Source organism: Aphelocoma coerulescens (assembly GCF_041296385.1).
Source record: "Aphelocoma coerulescens isolate FSJ_1873_10779 chromosome Z unlocalized genomic scaffold, UR_Acoe_1.0 ChrZ, whole genome shotgun sequence".
Classification (NCBI taxonomy): domain Eukaryota; kingdom Metazoa; phylum Chordata; class Aves; order Passeriformes; family Corvidae; genus Aphelocoma; species Aphelocoma coerulescens.
Window position 1 is genome coordinate 27,013,674 of NW_027184085.1, and position 19,537 is coordinate 27,033,210.

The 19,537-nt window shown below is 44.6% G+C and overlaps 1 protein-coding gene and 1 long non-coding RNA gene across 3 annotated transcripts; one reads left to right on the forward strand and one right to left on the reverse strand.

The window, feature by feature from the left end:
• Positions 1–259: 259 nt before the first annotated feature.
• Positions 260–3,400, reverse strand: LOC138103377 (uncharacterized). The gene is made up of 3 exons (XR_011147711.1): positions 3,291–3,400; positions 2,200–2,304; positions 260–1,831 (listed from the first exon to the last, which is right to left on the reverse strand). It is a non-coding gene; the product is annotated as an uncharacterized lncRNA (long non-coding RNA).
• Positions 3,401–3,479: 79 nt separating this feature from the next.
• On the forward strand, positions 3,480–18,170 carry VLDLR (very low density lipoprotein receptor). 2 transcript variants are annotated; one of them, XM_069001626.1, is made up of 19 exons: positions 3,480–3,714; positions 7,756–7,875; positions 8,835–8,957; positions 9,821–9,943; positions 11,245–11,616; positions 11,723–11,845; positions 11,931–12,053; positions 12,501–12,620; positions 12,698–12,823; positions 13,227–13,398; positions 13,712–13,936; positions 14,091–14,209; positions 14,585–14,724; positions 14,841–14,982; positions 15,296–15,442; positions 16,371–16,460; positions 16,850–16,927; positions 17,038–17,207; positions 17,527–18,170. In XM_069001626.1, the coding sequence occupies exons 1-19, from the start codon at positions 3,495–3,497 to the stop codon at positions 17,560–17,562; spliced, it is 2,769 nt and encodes a 922-aa protein (XP_068857727.1). In that variant the 5' UTR covers positions 3,480–3,494; the 3' UTR covers positions 17,563–18,170. The 2 variants fall into 2 exon arrangements, with proteins under 2 accessions (XP_068857727.1, XP_068857729.1); XM_069001628.1 differs by lacking the exon at positions 16,371–16,460.
• Positions 18,171–19,537: the final 1,367 nt, after the last annotated feature.

Here is a 19,537-nt window from a genome sequence, read left to right on the forward strand (position 1 = left end):
TCCCATAATACATAGCTGCTGCTTTTTCTACCCATGAAGCCTTCCTTTTCTTTATTAGATTAGGCTGAATATTGTAGACACATTCTCACTTCATGTCCTTCACCAAAGGAGCCGAAGGCAAAAGTCCCATTGATTTAAGACCTGAGGTTGAATTAGTAATCCCAGTGCTTCAGGAATTCTTTTAGAAATGAAGGCTATATGGTCTTTAAGGCAAAAAGAGAAAGGAACAAAACACACTGAATTCATATTTTGTGTACTCCAGAAGGTCTTTTTGTTCTTTATTTTTTCTTGTAAATTAACTTTACACTCTATAACCAACAGGGTAAATTAATTACCCCAAAATATCCAAACCAAAGGATGGAACCACTTATCCATTTTTTCATAAGTCCAAATGCATTAACAGGTGAATTGATGCTGGAAAGTCTCAGGGAGCCATTATCTGCCACAATTCCCAAAAGGAAAGGTAATATGATGCCTTTTCTTGTTGTGTCATATTTTAAGGTAAAGGCAATGCCTAACTGGTTCACTTAGCTTCTTGGCAATATTGTCCAGCTTTTTCCAGGAAACATCACATGTTCAAAAATATTCACCAGTTATGGCCAGAAAACAAGGTGGAGACTTGGAGACTTCGCTAAAAACAATTAGCAATAATAAAACAATTATGCACAATATTTAATACCATAAACCACTTGACTATGAGAACTTGCTTAAGTGAGGTGGCAATGCCAGCTTTCCCTTCACACTCCCTCTCTGTACTGAGGTTGTGCACTTTCTTACCCGCCTACTGTCTGCAGCTTCCTGACTTCCCCAAAGCTGAAGTTCAACTCAAACACATATGGCAAAAAACAGAGACTGCAGGTCACAAATGGAAACAAAGCAAATGTTAACATGTTTTCCCTGATTTGATGCAAAAAGGCGTTACAAGAGCCAGCTCACATTCCCTACAAAATTCCTAAGCCTTAGACCATCCTGGGTGCTTTGCTCCTTTATTATTACTAGCACAGTAGGGTTATTCCCCCATGTGCATGTATTTTCAGCAGACGGAAACCCCAAATTTTATTCTACTCTCCTGTACGGATATATTCTGGCTTGTATCCTTGTATGAACAAGTGACTCTCTATTTCATTATACATGCCGCAGACCCCCAGATACCTTCCCATTCCCACATGAAGCAAGCCTTTGAAAGACTATAAATGCTGCAAAGACATGAAACCTCAGTGCAGATAGCTCCCATTTTGCCGATCATCTCACAGCATCCAGCAGGATTCTTGCCCCTTTCTTGAACAGAGTTCCGATAAGGATGGTTCTAAGGATGGAGAAAACTTTTCTGTCTGCGATCCTTTTATGGAGATTCCACCAAAATCTGTGGATTACAGGATTCACGCACTAACTTACTCAAGTGCTTTAATATAGTTGAAACCATAAAAATTATTTTACAGGAAGTTCTGCTTTAGAGTCCAAACTCTGGGGTGTACAAAGAGCTAGGTACATCCCAGATAGAAAGCTGGATCCCCATCACAAAGCCAGATGCAGATACTCATGGAGTAGGAATAATGCAGGGCACAAAGAATAATTTTTCTCCCCCCAGTAAACCTGTGTCTTCCACAGACAAACAAGGAAGGCCATCAACTAGCAGTATACACCAAGGTATGTCCAGCTCTGTATTCCTGCATGACTCGAGTCTTCTTGTGTATTGCAGCACTCGGTATATGGCTTATAAAATATTTCTGAAATGACAGCAGGACATTTGTGAAAATGCTGTTCGGCTCAAAGCACAGCAAGCTATGCAGCAGTGAGCATCCGACCGAAGGCAGTATGTTGTGCTGAAGATCTGCAAGAAGAATGATGTTTTCAACATACTACTTACACTAAGCCATCTTCCTGAGGACCCCAGTCAACCCCCTTGTACACAATAGATTTTTCTTGCTTGCAGCAGCATCTATTTGCAAGAACAAGGCTGTAGCATCTAATGCCACATACCAGGCAGGCTGGGAAAGCAGTCTTTGCCCCTGAGGCCATGAGGTGGAAGGGCTGTAGGGAGGCAAACACTGGGAACTGCTCTCTTCACATTTACACACATATGAGAAATATAATCACCAGATGTCTTTCAGCTATGTAATATCAAATCTTGCTTTTTAAACAAGTCTTTGATACATCAACTATTTGCCCATTTGGATGATGTGGACAGTCTTTCATTACCTGAACTGCAAGAGATAATCCACTCCAAAGTTATTCATGCAGTAGTATGGTTTGTCTTTAGTGTAGTCATGATATAACTGGATGTGAATCAAAAAGGGCTTCACTCTGCAAATAACATACAAAGAAATATGTTATGACATTGAGGAAACATGGAAAATGAAAGATACTTGCTTCAATGGAGGAACCATTCATGTTACTAGAAAAAACTAAAAGTATTAAGCTAATAAATCAAGACTTCATTTCCAAGGAAAGAAACAGCAACCAGTTTTTTCATCATTTTTGGATGGAGCTGCTTGCTGAGGTTTATATCTGCACAACAGTATTAAAAGCACAGCACACAGCACCACCATAAACTAGCAAGTCTATAAAAATACTTATTTTTTTTAAAAAAAAGCAGAGGATTTTAGAAAGCACTATTTAGAATTCTAAGAGTGCCGTGTACAACCCCAACTTTGCATTTTACCAGCCCTTCTGTATTTCACGAGATGTAATTGGATGTATAAAACGCTACAAACGTGGAATAAAACTACCAATTCTCCTCCTTAAAATAAAAGGTTAAGCTTGTAATTACACGACTTTGACATATCGTTTTGTAAAATTACTAATTAACTACGATCCCTCGATCGGGTAACGCAGAAGTGCTTTTCTTCCTCGAGAGCCGCGCCTGCTTCGTTTTAAATCAAGTTCCGCTACAGAGGGAGGGAAAACCGCACAAACACGCGAGCATGTGCGCATGGGGCGGTGGGCACCGCGTGGAAGAAACGCTTCTTCGGAGGCAGCCAGGGCGCAGCGCGGGTTTCGGCACGCCTTGCAGTGGCGCCCGGGCCGGGGGAGCCGCATCCTCCCTCCCCGCGGCCGGCGGCAGTGGCGCTGGGGAGAACGCAGGGGAAACAAAGCCGCCGCTGCCGCCGCACCTCCCGACCCTCTCCCGCCGGGACTGCCGCGCTCCCCCGCCCCGGTGCGGGGTCTGACAGCAGGGTCGCACCGTGCCCGTGCCCGTCCCCGCCCCGCGGAAGGAGGGCCGGACGAGGGGGCGCGGGGGGCTCTGCCCGCAGCACCGCACCGCTCCGCGCCGCCGCAGCGCCACTCACCGCGCCGCCCGTGCCCCGCCGAGCCGCGCCGAGCGGTGTGCAGGCGCGCCGCGGCGGCCGCAGGTGCCGCGGAGGAGGTAGCGGGGGCGGGCGGCGCTGGCGAGCCAACCGGGGCCCGGCGCGGCGCCGTGAGTCACCAGCGGGCGCGCAGGGCGGCCGGGCGGCTGCTATAAGAGCGCCGCGGGGACGGCCTCCCCCCCGTGCATGTCTCCGGCTGCCGCCTCTGCTACACGCCTCTCCGCCCGCGGCGCCTGCCTGCCCGCGCACCCTGTCCCCGGCGCGGCGATGCGGCTGGACCGGCAGCGCGGAGACTCGAGCGCCTCGGCCGACGGAGCCGGGCGCGGTGCGGGACGGCGGGCGGTCCCACGCTGCTGGGCGCTGCTGCTGCTGCTCGCCCTCGGCTGCCTGCGCGCCGCCGCCGACGGTGAGTGCTGGGCCGGGGGAGTGGGCTGGGGTGCGCACCGCCGGGGCAGCTCCCGCCGTTGCCCCCCGCGGCGATTTCGTCTCCCACCACCCTCTCCTTTTCCCTCGCTCTCTTATTATTTTCTCCCGCTCTCTCGGGCTGCCGGCCCGCTGCCCCGGGGGGAGCGGGGCGGGCCCGGGCTCCCGGGTAGGCAGGGGGGCGCTGCCGCCGCGCCTGCCCCGCCGCCCCTCGTGCCGGGCGAGGCGCCGCCTTCCCCCCGGGGCCCCGGGCGGCGGGAGCCGTGAGGGGGTACCGAGCCCGGGCAGCACATCTCCCGGGAACCACGCGCCGCTGCGGTAGGGGCCCGGCCCCCTGATCGATGCTAAGGGGGAGGGCCTGGGTGGCTGAGGCTAACGCGGGAGGGTCGGGGAGGATTGGGGCTCTCTTGTGGGGTTGGGAAGAGGAGCACTTGGGAAGCTTGCGGCGTTAAAGGTGCTGTCAAACTGCGGTGCAACTTAGGCTTTGTATTATCCAGCGGTGTTGGCATGGCTCTAGTTCAGGGCCCAGGGTAACTACCATGAGCGATCCCCACCTGGTGGCACGGCTGAGTCCTGCTGGCGGCGGGTCCCTGCTCCTGGCGCTTGGCGCTCGCCAGTAGCGCTGCTCGTGGCCAGCTGCAGGGCTGCCTCCCGGCGTAGAAGCTGTTGCCCCTGTGGCAGGGGTCCTGCACACTGAGCCAGTTGAATGGTCATTTAAAAATATTTTACTCTGAAGGGGAGGTAGTAATAATTTGGCTGACTTCTTTCCTCTTTGAGGAACTGAGCTCCATCCTACTCTCCCAGGTAGGAGGTGGGCAGTTGAGGTGTCTGCGTTGTCCTATGGCTCTTAAATCTCCTGACTATTGGCCTAAAGTAGGCCTAAGTATCTGATCTTGGTGGTGTTTCCTATAACTGTGTGCAGTAGTTCAGACACCAGGTCTGTCAGGTAAGCCCTGCCAGCACCTTGTTGTATCTAGTCCTCATATAAAGAGAGACGGGAGAAATGTCTGCCTAATTACCTCTCATCTCCCAGTCACGTAGGTTGCTCCCATGCCTGGTGCACAACAGACATGGTAAACAGCTGTAGAATGAAGGAACAAGCTGGCACTGAGACTGCTACTGCACTGTGCTCAGAAATCATCACAGAAGATACGCAGTGGAGGGTAATTAGTAGACTAGCTAACCAAGGTATTCTGATTGTTCCTTCAGTGTGAGTTAGTGACCCCATCAGCGCTCTTCTACTAGTAGTTGCAGGGTCTGGGAGAAGTCTAAGCTAGTTCCTGTGTGAGCTCTGGAAAGGTTACCCAATCACGGTTGGAAGCTTTTCTGGGACTTGGTGTCAGATGACAGTACACAAGTATCACATGTTTGAAGCTGCCCAGACAAGTAATCTGACAACTTGCTTAAGGGGCTGAGACTAACAGTGATAGCAGAGATATGGAGAAAGGTAGTTTAACTTGGGTAGTCAGTGTAACTGTGCTTCACCCTACACCCATTGCTGCTTATGAGCCAACCCCTAGAATGTAGTTACCTGGAGAACAGTAAAATAATGTGTTAGCAGTCACAGGCTCTGATGTTACTGGTACTCTACATTTTTTAGCCTAAGCCGTATTCCAAGGAAGAGAAAATGTGTGAAGGTGTTTCTACTGTATGAGTAGCACATAAAGAGAAGCTTTGAATTAGTGGCTAACTGACGTTGATCCAAAAATCATTAGGTGTCTAGTGACTGAAGGTGCAACTGAGGTATGACTCTGTTGCTAAAGTAGCAGTGGATTAGACTGGTAGTGCCTAACTAAGTGGTTACCTGGTGCTGTAGAACTGTGCTTGGTGTAAGACAGGGGATCAAAGTTACTGGCTGTAACTAACCTTCATCTTAACTGGAGCTAATTTCAAGTGGCCATCAGAGTCTGACAGACATCTTCAGAAGTGGTTAGATGGTGGCCTTTACCTTTGTGTGCCTGTGTGGGTGTTAGGTCTTGTTGATATTTTTTTTTTTCACTTGTTTGTGGGCTATCAAAAGTAGTTGCTTGGACATTTCACTTGGTATCAGCTGCAGAAGCAATGATATCGTCTTGGAATGGCATGTTGTTAGGATAGTAGTTCTAAAGTTTCAACCGTTAGTACCAAGTTCAGCTATGGTTTCTGTTAGCCTTGTGTGTAGCTTCCCTGTAGCATTTGGTCAAAATGATGTTACATTTGTAAGTCACAATGTACCAGGCAGCCTTAGCAAGCCTTTTCTGGTTATTCTAGCTTGAAATAGAGTAACTAAGCACCGTGGAGTTATTTTGGGATCTCCTTAGTGGCAGGCTTAGTCTAATATCTCTGTATGCTATTTTGAGAAAGGTTGACTGTTCTCACTTCTGAACGCCTGGATGAGCAAGTCCAAAACTAGCAGGAGTCAGCTGTTTCATATTTTATGTTGTAGTACAGTAAAACCTGAAATATGTAACTAGGGCTCACCTTCTTAGAGGTTGCTGGACAAGAAAGTATCAGGCTTAGAACAAGCTAATTGTGGCATCTACTCCCACTCTCAGGTGGCTGGGGTGTGCCATCTAGCAAGCTAATTGATTGACAGCTCATGACCAAGTAGTAGTAGCTTTACAAAACCACACTATTAGAAAGCACACGCTGATGTAATTCCCAACGAGAAAAGGAAACGGGATGGAAACAGTAAACACAAGAGCTGATGTTCTGATTTTTGGTACTTTTTGAACACAGTTCCCATTGAAAAAGTTGTTAACTTTGCTCTTACAAGCAGGCTACTGCTTTAGCCTGCCAGTAAGGCTCCTAAAACATTAGCAGAAGTCAGTAAAATGCTGTTTCACCTCTTTGAACATGAATTTATGTGAGACATTCAGCAGATAGAATTGCTCCTGTTGTTCTTGCTTGTACTGTCCAGCATTTGTGAGTGCCTCATGCATGATGGCTAGCCAATATAATGTAAAATGGCTGAGTACCTTCCTTCTACTTGGAAACTGTCTTGCATTTTATGCATCGTACAGAGAGGCTGTAAAATAACAAATAATACTCTACTAAAGTTTGGTGCCCTTTGAGGTCTGGAATGCCAGGACAAAGCACCCTCACTAAATGATGCAATAAACCAAAAAGGATGAGGAGCCTTGCATCATGCTCTAGTCATGTGCAGCCAGTACTGATGCACGGTGTTACACACTTGCCTGTGTGCATTCAGTGGCACAGCTCTGGCTTAGCTGCTGAAGATGCAGGCTGCTGCTTTTAGTGACAGTTATAACAGGGCTTCCAGGACAAAGCATGTTCCCTTGAGGGATGGGGTCATGCAGTTGCAGAGCTGAAGATACTCTGGAAAATGCACTCTTAAGGATCTTGCAGAAAGCAGTACCTTACTCAAGTGTACTAACAAATCAAGACTTACCAGTTGTGAGACAATGGACTTAATTCCAGAAGGAAGTGATAAATTACTTTGCTCTTTTAGCATCATGCTTCTTTTAGTGTATACCAAGGAATGTCTCTGGGTGCCACTGTTTGAGGAGTAACATGAAGCATGAAAACTTGCTCAGATACAAAGCAGTTATCTAAGCTACCTTTACAGATGTCTTGGGGATTCTGCTGTAATGTGTTAGCAGCAGAACATTGAAATGCTAATCCAGCTTGACATTAATCAAATATAAACCTGGTTTGCTTAAAGTTTGAAGAGTTTTGAGAATGCAGCTCTAGGTGCAAGACAGCGGAGTCATTGTGGGCACACGCTTTTGCAGACTTGACTCTGTCTTGAAGAGGAAAACTGAGTAAGAATAACATTGAGACTGTTTGCTGCTGTTTGGCAGGTGGACTGTTATGGTGCTTAAACTCTGGCCTTGTACTGTGAAGGAAAGCTTTTGGCTCTACTTTCATGATTGAATAAGGTGACTGCAAAGATTTGGAGCTCAGATCTGGTTTCATGTTGATGTTAAGCTGTTTATTAAGCTGGGTAGCTTCTTGATCAGTGGGGAAAGCAAGAAAGTATTGTTTAACAGTATTGAGGCTTAGGTTCCTTTCTTCATTGAAGGCGCGAGAGCAAAATGTGAGGAATCCCAATTTGCATGTGGTAACGGACGCTGTATTCCTCAAATCTGGAAATGTGACGGTGATGAAGACTGTTTAGATGGCAGTGATGAGAGTGCTTGTGGTAAGTAATCAAAATAATACCTCTATAGTAGTACTTGCTAGTTGAAAGTGGGGACTTTAAGAGTGGGTAGCGGGAGAGATGCTTATCCTGTCCAACACTTCTGGCAGTCAGAATACAAAGAAAAATTCCTTAGAACAATCACTTTTGATTCCTTGTATCCATCTGAGGCATTTGAATTTTCCTGAGTGTTATCTAACTCTCCTGAAATTGGCAACTGAGACAAAGCTTGTGACCAAAATTCTTCACTTGTGAGACTGATGGCCATCAACAGAATATAAGCTGGTTCTCAGATGTTTCTTTAATACATAATAGAAAATGTTTGCTATTAGCACTCTGCTGTTGGCTTTTCCATGGTTAAAAGCCCTGTTTTATATGTGAAAGTGATTCTGCTGAGTCTCCTATAAACATTAAGTCTAGCTTTGGCTGCCAGCCCTTGCTTTAAGCAGACATAGAAGCCAAGATAGATGACTAGATTTACTTGGAGATGAGGCAAAACATAGTCTATATCCATCACTGGTGTGGTTGAACTGCCAGTCTCCTCAAGTAGACCTAAACTATTACCCTAGAGTTACATAGCGCCATGCTTCTGTAATGACAAATCAAATGCCTTGACTATAAACTCAGAGTTCAAAATCTAAATATTAATATCCATATCAATAAACCTTATTTTAACTCAAGTCTGTTCAAAGCAGCAGCTAATATAGACTAACCTGCTTAGTCTCCTTAGCCATAGTGGCCCTTCAGTGCCTGATTAGATAAGTATAAATGTTTCTCTGTACACAGAATAACTCTGTAGGAAGTGTTCAACAGCACTGTTGACTAGGTTGGTGGGGGATGACACCAGACATCCACGAACCAAGGATACTGAATAACTTTCCTAGGGCAACAAAGCTGATCCCTGTCAGTGATAAACAAGCTAAGTTCTGGTCCCTAAAAAAAAGTCTTTTTCTCCCTTGCAGTGAAGAAGACATGTGCTGAATCTGATTTTGTGTGCCTCAGTGGTCAGTGTTTGCCTAACAGATGGCAGTGTGATGGGGATCCGGACTGTGAGGATGGGTCTGATGAGAGTTCTGATCTGTGCCGTAAGTGAACCTGCTGGCATGGTGGTATAGGCAAGCCTGTGGGGAGGAGCATTTTGACTTCTTGCATGCTTGCAGTCTGACTCTCCTCCTAAAGGAAGGCTGAACTTGTCTTGGGGAGCACCTTCCTAAGTGCTTGGCCATGTCAGGATCTTGAGAATTTTCACTGCTTTAAAAGATGCAGAACTGAGTGGGCACTCTGCACTTTACTGGTAAGAGATAGCAAGTACAAGATTTTACTTACAGTCAGAAGCAGAAAGCAGAACATGGCAGGCCTGACCACCACTATGGCTTGTCCACCAAGTGATTGTTGTTCTCCAAGGCAGCTACTTTGCATGTGCCATCCCAATACTACCAGAGCTAGTGTAAGGACTGAGTATCTGACTACATGCTGGGTGTGGGAAGCAGTAGGGCAGAGGCTTGACTGTGAGGTCTCAGAATTAGCAGCTCTGGTCTGAAGTGTCATAACCCATCGAGGAATATCAATCCAGGAAGTGTCATTTCCTTGTATCAATAGGATCCACAATGGGGAATACTTCAGCCCCCAAGTCCTAGCGCATTTTGGCATTACTCCTCCCTACTACTACATATTGTAGCTCAAGCTACTGCAGTGTAACTGGTGTGCAATCACAAAGCTACCACTACAAAGGTACCCTTAAAATACTAATCTATCAGGAATTGGAAGCATCTTCTTTTACTGAACACCGCAGAATAGTATAGCCTTTTCCATTAATTTATACAGATGTTGGCATCTAAATAACTGCAACTTTGTCCAGACCTGAAGCCTTTCAGTCTCAGTTTTCAGGACAAATGCTGAAACCCAAGATCAGTAGCTCTTAGGCTGAATGTAAACCTTTTTTCAATAGATACAAGAACATGCCGGGTAAATGAAATCAGCTGTGGTCCTCAGTCAACTCAGTGTATCCCAGTGTCCTGGAAATGTGATGGTGAAAAAGACTGTGACAGTGAAGAAGATGAACAGAATTGTGGTAAGGAGAGAAATGGTGGCTGCGTAACTCTATTTGAAGTTGACTTGTCTGGAAAGGAGCTAGCTGGGCAGTACACCTGGGAAGATACATTTTTCATAGTATCAATATTTCTCCTACATTCATCTTGTTTTGCAGTCACTTAAAGCAAACTTTTTCTAGTGCTCCTCTATCCTGCTAAGTTAAGAGTTACAATAATGTAAGTTATTTAATGTGTGTCTTTCTTCTCTGCTAATTTTGGCAGTAGCCATAGGTAGGCTTAGTCACCTGGCAAGCCAACTGTCAGAACTTGTTCTCTGGGGAGTTTCTGAAATTGCTGCTTACATCAACAAATTCTCCTGAAAGTGTAGTAGCAACTTTTAGCTAAGGGCATAGCTGATCTACTTGATAGGTCTATCCTGAAATATCTGTGAAGCAGGGTTTCTGGTGTTGGGGGGGGCAACTTCAGGCTGGTACACAAGTAGAGCTGCCACTACAGCATTAGCTGCCACTCACTGGCACATTCCTGGCTTGTTCAGAAGAACTTGCATACATATGAGTTGCCTGAGTTGTCCTGAGACATATTTACTGTAACCAAAGCCACAGGGCTGGCTTCCATCAGAACCACCTTACCTGGATGGCCTAGTGAGACAGATCTTTAGACTTTTGGTATGTGTCTGTGGAGTCGCCATCCTACTCAGCAAACAAGTAAATCTCCAGAGTGCTTCTAATGAAGCCGATAAAACTATCAGCCTAGGTGTGCTGAGCTGCTAGCTACATTGCTATTGAACCAGCATAATTTGTACTGACATAAATTGCATGGGTATGCTTTAACCACAGGATCAACTTGGGCAAGATCTTTGTCTGTTATCCCCACTGGCAAATGGGCCACTGCTGTCCTGGGGACCAGCACAAAACACTTCAGTTTCAAGCTATTGTACATGCTGACCATCAGACTGCCTTAATCTTAGTCCATACTCTTGAGTTAGCAATTCTCTTACCTTCTGTCTTTGGTTCACAGGGTTAGAGCCTGCTTTCTGAAAGGCTTGCAATCTGAAGTGCAGGACAGCCTAGCTACTTCAGAAGATTATTTTCACTCAGTTCGAATCTGATGCCTATCACTTACAATGTCCAGTGCCAAGGAGCATGGTCTGTGGAACCCAAGTGGTCCTGTAGGTGGTCATTTAGGCTTCCCTATTGCCTTATACAGGATGCTGATCTTCTGTCAGCTAACAGCTGAAAAAACCTGCAAAACAAAATACCTTCACATGAAAGTTAGCCTTCCTGTGATAATATACTAATCTCTCTTACTCCTGTTACCCTAGGCAATGTGACTTGTAGTCCAGCAGACTTCACATGCAGCAGTGGGCAATGTATTTCCAAGAGCTTTGTCTGCAATGGTCAAGATGACTGCAGTGATGGTAGTGATGAGCTGGAGTGTGCACCTCCTACCTGTGGAGTTCATGAGTTCCAGTGCAAGAGCTCGATTTGCATCCCCCTCAGCTGGGTGTGTGATGATGATGCTGATTGCTCTGACCACTCAGATGAGTCTCTAGAGCAATGTGGCCGCCAGCCTGCACCTCCTGTGAAGTGCTCTGCCAGTGAGGTGCAGTGTGGCTCAGGTGAATGTATCCACAAAAAGTGGCGCTGTGATGGGGACCCTGACTGCAAGGACGGAAGTGATGAAATCAACTGCCGTAAGTTCACTTGGTCCTTCTGTAGGAGGTACTGCTTGACTCCTCTTTTATCTCCTTTGCTTCAGTAAATCTCAGGAGTAAAAGTCTGTAATGACTGTGTCCTCAGCTTCTCGGACCTGCAGACCAGACCAGTTCAGATGTGAAGATGGGAACTGCATCCATGGGAGTAGGCAATGCAATGGTGTGAGAGATTGTCTGGATGGCACAGATGAAGCAAACTGTAACAATGGTAAGTGTGGAACTAAGCAAGAATAAAGTCTTTGCAGAATATTTGTTGAAGCTGGTAGTGACCCACACAATCTTCATTATGTCAGTTATTCAGTGCTCCGGACCTGGAAAATTCAAGTGCAGAAGTGGAGAGTGCATAGATATCAATAAAGTGTGTAACCAGCAGAGAGACTGCAAGGACTGGAGTGATGAGCCCCTCAAGGAGTGTAGTAAGTGAATAAACTATTTGCACAATGCTGACTACTAGATATACTTAGATATAGCCTCTGAGCTGTTAGATGTCAGCAGGAATCCCCATTGGCACTTCTTGGTGGCATACTTAAAACTGAGTTGTAACTAGTTAATAGACTAGTTTTATCCTAGCCAAACTGGCTGCTAGGATGACTTCTCTGTGGCCAGAAGGCAATTGAATGCATTAGAAACACTGAAACTTCCAGAGCCTTGATCTTTGCTGCTGCCTGCTTGTAGCATAGAGAAGGTGCTGGTAGCTGAGCAAACATGAATTTGAGGGGTGTCTCTTGCATAAGACTTTGAGTACCAGAATGGTTTAGCAGATGTGGCATCAGGAAATGGATGTGTACCTGGTAAAATGCATGACTAAGACTGTAATACTAAATATGCATGCCTTTTCAGAAGTGGCTAATTCTCTCTTCTAGACATAAATGAATGTCTGGTGAACAACGGCGGATGCTCTCATATTTGCAGAGATCTCATTATTGGCTATGAATGTGACTGTCCGGCTGGGTTTGAGCTTCTGGACAGGAGAACCTGTGGAGGCAAGTATCTAGTAGCTTAACATGGACTCTACTGGTGGTATTGGAGGTGAGCATAAACTATATTGCTGTTTTTACAGATATTGATGAATGTCAGAACCCTGGCATTTGTAGTCAGATCTGTATCAACCTGAAGGGGGGCTACAAATGTGAATGTAGCCGTGGCTATCAGATGGATCTTGCTACTGGGGTGTGCAAGGCAGTTGGTGAGTGTTGACATAAGACTTTTATATCTCCACTTCAAAATGAGTTGGCAAGTGATGCAATGTTTATACTACTGGGTTTTTTTTCACTAGCTGTTGTGGTGTGTTACTGATACAACTTGTTCAGATTTGATCACTACTAACACTTTGAATGATGCCATGATACAGTACTTCAAGCTGTGTGACATGAACTGCTTGTGTCTGCTCCCTGGGCAGGAGGGTCCTCCCCATCAGGTTGTGGAGGGAAAAAAGGATGAGGTATGGTACAGCCAAGACCTCTGTCAGCATCTGCTAGCAAGTGTGGAATGGCAAATACTAAATGTGATGACTCTTAAAACTTTTTGTAAAAGAAAAGTATGTGACTGGATATCTAGACGTACAGATAACACTTAAACTCTTTTCACAGGGAAAGAACCAAGTCTAATTTTCACCAACCGCCGGGATATTAGGAAGATTGGCCTTGAGAGGAAAGAATATATTCAGCTTGTAGAGCAGCTAAGAAACTCTGTAGGTCTAGATGCTGATATTGCTGAGCAAAAGCTTTACTGGGCAGACTTCAGCCAAAAAGCAATCTTCAGGTAAATGAGCTTAGCTTCTGTACCTAGTGTGCTTCCCTAAACCATCCCATGTTTTATTCAAGCTCTTTCTCTGGTAATGACAAGATTCCTGGTGTCCTAAAGACAAAGTACAGTTGATGCAAGTTCCCACAGCTAGCATTGTGTATGCCTATTGCACTTCGTAGTAACTGCTGCTGCAGTTGTACAAAAGGCACTCTGTGGAATGTCCTACATGTGTCTTCTGCCTGAAATCTTGTGCAGTATTTGCTGAGGTATGCCAAGGGATAGTATCTGTGGAGGAAGTGGTTGAAAGCAAGTAATTCTTGTCTTCCAGTGCCTCTATTGATACCCGTGATAAAGTTGGAATGCACATCAGAATCCTGGACAACATACACAGCCCTGCAGGCATTGCCGTTGACTGGGTTTATAAGAACATCTACTGGTCTGACTCAGCTGCAAAGACCATTTCAGTGGCTAGCCTAGATGGCACAAAAAGAAAGGTTTTGTTTTTCTCTGAGCTGAGAGAGCCAGCTTCTATTGCTGTAGATCCTATCTCTGGGTGAGTATTTGTCCTGGTTCTTTTAAAAGAGCAGACCTACCAACTACATGTTCTGATAACTGACTTAGGTAGTCTTTGTTAGTTATTGGTCATAATAAAGAGTGATACTACACAGTAATATAGTGCATCATACAACATAAATTCTGCTTCACAGCTTTATGTACTGGTCAGACTGGGGTGAGCCAGCAAAAATTGAAAAAGCAGGAATGAATGGATTTGACAGACAACAGCTTGTGACAACAGAAATCCAATGGCCTAATGGAATTGCTCTAGGTATGTTGAACTTGTCTCTGTGCCAGAGGTATTCTGGAGCTTTAGCAATTTTTTTGCTACAAGAGCTAAGGTCATTCTTCAGAGAACTACTTTCAGCTTCTGAGAAAGGGAAGTTTCTGCATGCCTGAAGACACTGCAACAGGCATTAGCACTTCTCAGATACTGAAATAGTAACTTTCCTTGAACTGCTGTGTTATACTTGAGGCACAGGCCACATAGGCATCACTGCAGCAGCCCTCTGTATGCTGGAATGGTAAGAAACTAGGGCAACACTGCCACCATTCTCAAACCTGTGGGTGTTTCAATTCTTGCAGCAAGCTTTGGAGGTTTCCTCCATGTGGACACTAAATAAGTTTGGTGTTTTCCTCCTCCTAGATCTTGTAAAAAGTCGCTTGTACTGGCTTGATTCTAAACTGCACATGTTGTCAAGTGTGGACTTGAATGGCCAGGATCGTAGAATTGTGCTGAAGTCATATATGTTCCTTCCTCATCCTCTTGCTCTAACCATTTTTGAGGTAAGAATGACTTCCTATAATCATTGTCAAAGATCCTCTTCTTGCGGGTATGTGGCAGGAATGATGGGGCTGATAGCATCATGGTGGTAATGGGATGCAATGACATTGTCTTCTAGGACCGTGTGTACTGGATTGATGGAGAGAATGAGGCAGTCTATGGTGCCAACAAATTTACTGGAACAGAGTTGGTTACCCTAGTGAACAACCTCAATGATGCACAGGACATCATTGTGTATCATGAACTTGTTCAGCCTTCAGGTAATTTCAGTACCGTTTATAGTTAAGTCAGTGTATACTTGTAAGAAGCCTGGCCTGCCTGGATGGTGGCAAATGGTATCCCTTCACTGTACAGCAGTCCATTTCTACTTCTGCTTGGAGCTTCTAACATAGGCAGCCCCATGCGGGTTGAGAGGTCTAGTGGCAATTCCTCTTTCTTGGCCAGAGCAGCTATAAATCTATAAGCAGCTCAGACAAGTAATTCTACTGAAACAATTACTGAGCAAATGCTTCTGCTACACACCTGGAGCATGAAGGCTCACTCCTGTTCACACCTTAATTGCTTTACCAACAGGTAGAAACTGGTGTGAAGAGAACATGGCAAACGGAGGCTGTAGCTACCTGTGCCTGCCTGCTCCTCAGATAAATGAACATTCTCCAAAGTACACCTGTGCATGTCCTGCTGGGTACTTCTTGCAGGAGGATGGTCTGAGATGTACAGGTACTGTAACACAACTGAGATCTTTCCCAGGATGGATGGGGAAGGAGTAGGGGAGTATTGAAACCTGTTAGTGGGAAGGAAATATAGTGGTATCGGCTGACAGCTTTGCTAGAATTAATCTGATGTACTTAATCTTGAAGGAGAGGGTCTTATGCATTAATATGGCCCTCAAAGTCTGCAGATGCTGTTCAAAGTCCATGCTTTGCTTCTGCATCATCATTGTCATTTGCAACAAGAGTTTGTACCTCCATGGCTTTCTGCAGACAGCAAGCACAAGGACGAAACATACTCAGCCTCATAAAACAGGGGTATAAACTAACATGGCTGTACATATACATACAGTGTTCTAAAGCTGATCAGCTAATGTTGCTGTCCAAGGAAGTTTGTACCTCCTTTTTGGTCCAGATGAACATGCTGTTGTGCTACTGTTGTCAGCACTGACTATGCAGCAAGCTTGCTTTGTCCAGTGGAGTGGAACTAGAAACTCCAAGGTGCCACCTACTCTATTGTGTGTTGACTCTGACTGCCACAGAGTGCTGAATGCAAGGATGCTGGCCTCAGCTGGCTGCTCTGAAAGGTTGCTATGGGTATCAAAGGCTGTACCTAACCAGTAAACTTGTAAAACTAAAACCTCACTCAGAAAACCTTATACGAGGGATGGGATTGCTTACGATTGTTGTGACTTTAAATACCTGTAATGCATTCCTGGTTAACTGTCTGGCCTTGTTCTTGGAATTATTTTTCATCAAGAACTCTCTGCTGAGGGTGTGCTAGTGAAATAGCTAATGTCAGTGTTCCCAGTGAAGCTAACAAGCTGCATGATCATTTTTGCCATCTGCTAAACCTTCACTACCATGGCTCTCATAGCAAAGCCATTGCAGAACTTCAGGATTAACTGATCTATAATTAGTTCTTGATCTATAATTAGTTTCAGGTACTGGAACAACTGTGGCTTACACTGAGGCTAAAGATACCAGCACAACAGAAAAATCTCCAACTGTTGGACTAGTTCCTGGAGGTACTGGTCCCAATAACTAACACTGCTAAGCATTAGAGAAATGAAATGCAAGCTGACCAACTAGCCTACTTAGAAGTTTTCTCCTTTGCATGCAAGTAGAGAACACAGGCCAGATCATTTGTGTAGTGTAACAGCTGGAGCATGTGTTAAAGAGAATTAGTTTACACGTGACAGTGTGGAACCTATAGGTTCCGTGAAATCCCAGGAGTGCTCAGAGAAGGCAAGCAATAAAGAAAGATTCCAACAAATACAGGATGAAGCATGTTAGGCTATTCTAGCAGTGTGCTACTGAGAAGCTAATCAAACAGGAGTTTCTGGGTTTGGGAAATGCTTGCATATGACAATCTGCCAACCTGTACACAAGCTCACTGCATCAATTTCTCATGCAGGATTCAACACTAGTGGTACAACCTCTGAAGTAACTGCAGCTGGAAGAACATCAGCAGCTTGGATCATTCTTCCTGCTGGTAAGTACAGCATTTACTGGCCTTTTGGACCCCTTGTGGTGGGACAGGCCACTCTTAGGAGCTTGACCTGACTCCTACTCCATGTGTGCAATCTCCTTGTCTCCCTACAGTATTGCTGATGATGGCTGCAGCAGCTGGCTACTTCATGTGGCGTAACTGGCAGCACAAAAACATGAAAAGCATGAATTTTGATAATCCTGTTTACCTAAAAACTACAGAAGAGGACCTCACAATTGATATTGGAAGACACAGCGGTTCAGTAGGACACACCTACCCTGCAGTAAGTAAACCTATTAACATGTCTGAGACCCCAGGTTAATAATTGGAGTAGAAAGCCTGCTAAATGATACCTGAGTTGAATTTAGGAGAGGTCTCTGCTTTTGAAAGCTGCTGGCTGCAGGTAAACTACTGGGCTGAATCAACTGACAACTTTACCCTATAATCAAGGTTAAAGTTGTAGTAGGTAACTAGTGTCTGTACCTGGGATGGAGTAATCTGTGCTGAATGTGGTCACTAGCCTGCAGGATTTGCAATGATGTGTGTTGTTTTCTGTCTTTTGTTATTGCAACTGTAGCTAACTTGTACTTACTTTTTTACAGATATCTGTTGTCAGCACCGATGATGATATGGCGTGAGCACTGGATCAGGAATCACTTTCAGTTTACTAGTGTCTTACACTCTTTGGGGATAGTAACCAGGTTTGTGGCTGAAGGACTTCCTCCATTCTTGGAAGAAAGAAGATACTTTCTGTATTTATGGAACACTTGTGTAAATAGCTATTTTATACAGCTTAACAACTTTGTAAATACCTGTCCACAACAATTCAGCTGTTAGTGGTTACAGTTTTATCAGTAACCCTTGGGTTGGTTAGTCAGTAACATCACTGACCAAATATAAAGCACTTTCCATAGAAAGCCATATTCCAGCCACAACTTGTAACACCTGTACATATGTCTATAGGACACTTGTAAATAATTATTGGAAAATCACTATCAAGCACTTTGAAATACTTCAGATGTAAATTATTGTACACACTTTTTCAATGATTGGGGCAATGGCAATAGGAAAAAACGGGTTACTGTGATTGCCAAAAATTTGTAAACATAAGTAATTTTGTATGTATGATTGTTTCAATCTTGTCTGTTGCCTTTAGAGGTCTACAAAAATGAATGATCTTTAAGAAACCACTGTAAAACTCAAATGCAGCCAAGGGGATAAAAATAAAATGAGTCAAGCAGCTAAAGTATTTTCTCAATTATTATGTTAGCACTGAATAAAATGGTGTATCTCCTAAGTTGAAGGCTTTAATAGAGTAAGAGAGTAGGCTTGGAGAGTAGTCAGGGATTCCTTCTGTAAAAACAGATCCAACTTGCATTGACAAAAACCTTCCTCTCTTTGAACAGTTTTTTTTTTCCCCCTGCCATCTGGAAGTGTTTGACTGTTTTACTCCTTGTCATAAGACTCTTTTGGCATCTAATGAAGGTGGTATAGCTGTACTGAGCACTCCTGCAGCAGCCCCCTGTGGCTGTGCTGGCGTCCACTAAAGTAATTCTCTGCAATCATCCCTTCTCAGCTCCTCTGCTGCAGTCTTGTGGTATCCCAGAGCGATGGGACATTAATAACATCTTTGCTAAGATTTCGATGTTGAGTTGACTTTATATTCCTCCTGAAGAATTTTCTGCTTATAGCTACAAAAATATGGCTTTAGTTGGTTGAGTATTCAAGGTAATGGTATGTTTTTGCTTCACAGCATATATAAGGCCTCTGGTTCTTAATACTGCCTATTTCTGTTCAGTGTCTGCTAGCCAGTGTGAGTGCAAAGCTAAATTTGAATCTGGCTCTTTCTTTCCCTTATAAACATGCAAATTTCTCTTAATACACTCCCTCTGTTCCCACATAATTTTCTGCCTCCTATTTGATCTGCCTTTGTTTTTACAGCACTGTAAATACTTTACATTATTGCTCAGAGGGAAATTAACATAAAGGGAATTGATTCTGCTCATGTGATTTTTCTTCCCCTTCTGCACCTTGTTCCTCTACAGCTGGCTACAATATGCCTTTTCCAACCCAACTTGTATTTGCCTACATTTTTGATTTTTAATGAACATACTTCTTTTCCAATCAGATCTTTCCTGAAATAGTGAAGATCCATTTATCTATTTTTATGTAAGTGCTGAATCTTGCTAGATAAGAGAAAAAGTACAAAAACAAAGACTTAGGCTGGAAGAAATATTGTGGGAGCCCTCAGAAAAAGGAAAAAAGCGTACAGCTACAGAAGCACTCTTCACTTCACAACCTAGATGTAAGTGGAGGACTGCCAGTACTTTCTGTAGATATGGCACAGTATGTGGAGAAATGTGCTCCTCCTCTTCCTTCTTTGAGCTGGCTCATAACAGTAGTTGATATTGTCACTTACTGGAAGAAGGTGTTTGGAGAGGTCTGCCTGCTCTGTTGAAGTGCAAAAGCCAACTTAATACATTTTTGGCTTGCTGGTTTTTGCTTTTCCTCACCTGAAGGAGCTTTGAAATTTGCCCATATCAAATGAAAAATTCTGACAGACAGGCTGTGCAATCAGTTAGGCTGCTGAGTATCTAGGCTGTTGAACATCTG

Bases quoted from the DNA above. Each gene is read 5' to 3' on its own strand.
- VLDLR (XM_069001626.1), top strand. From the start codon at position 3,495: ATGTCTCCGGCTGCCGCCTCTGCTACACGCCTCTCCGCCCGCGGCGCC. The intron at 11,846-11,930 runs GTAAGTGTGGAA...TCATTATGTCAG, and splicing joins TGAAGCAAACTGTAACAATG to TTATTCAGTGCTCCGGACCT. The intron at 16,461-16,849 runs GTACTGGTCCCA...TTTCTCATGCAG, and splicing joins TGTTGGACTAGTTCCTGGAG to GATTCAACACTAGTGGTACA.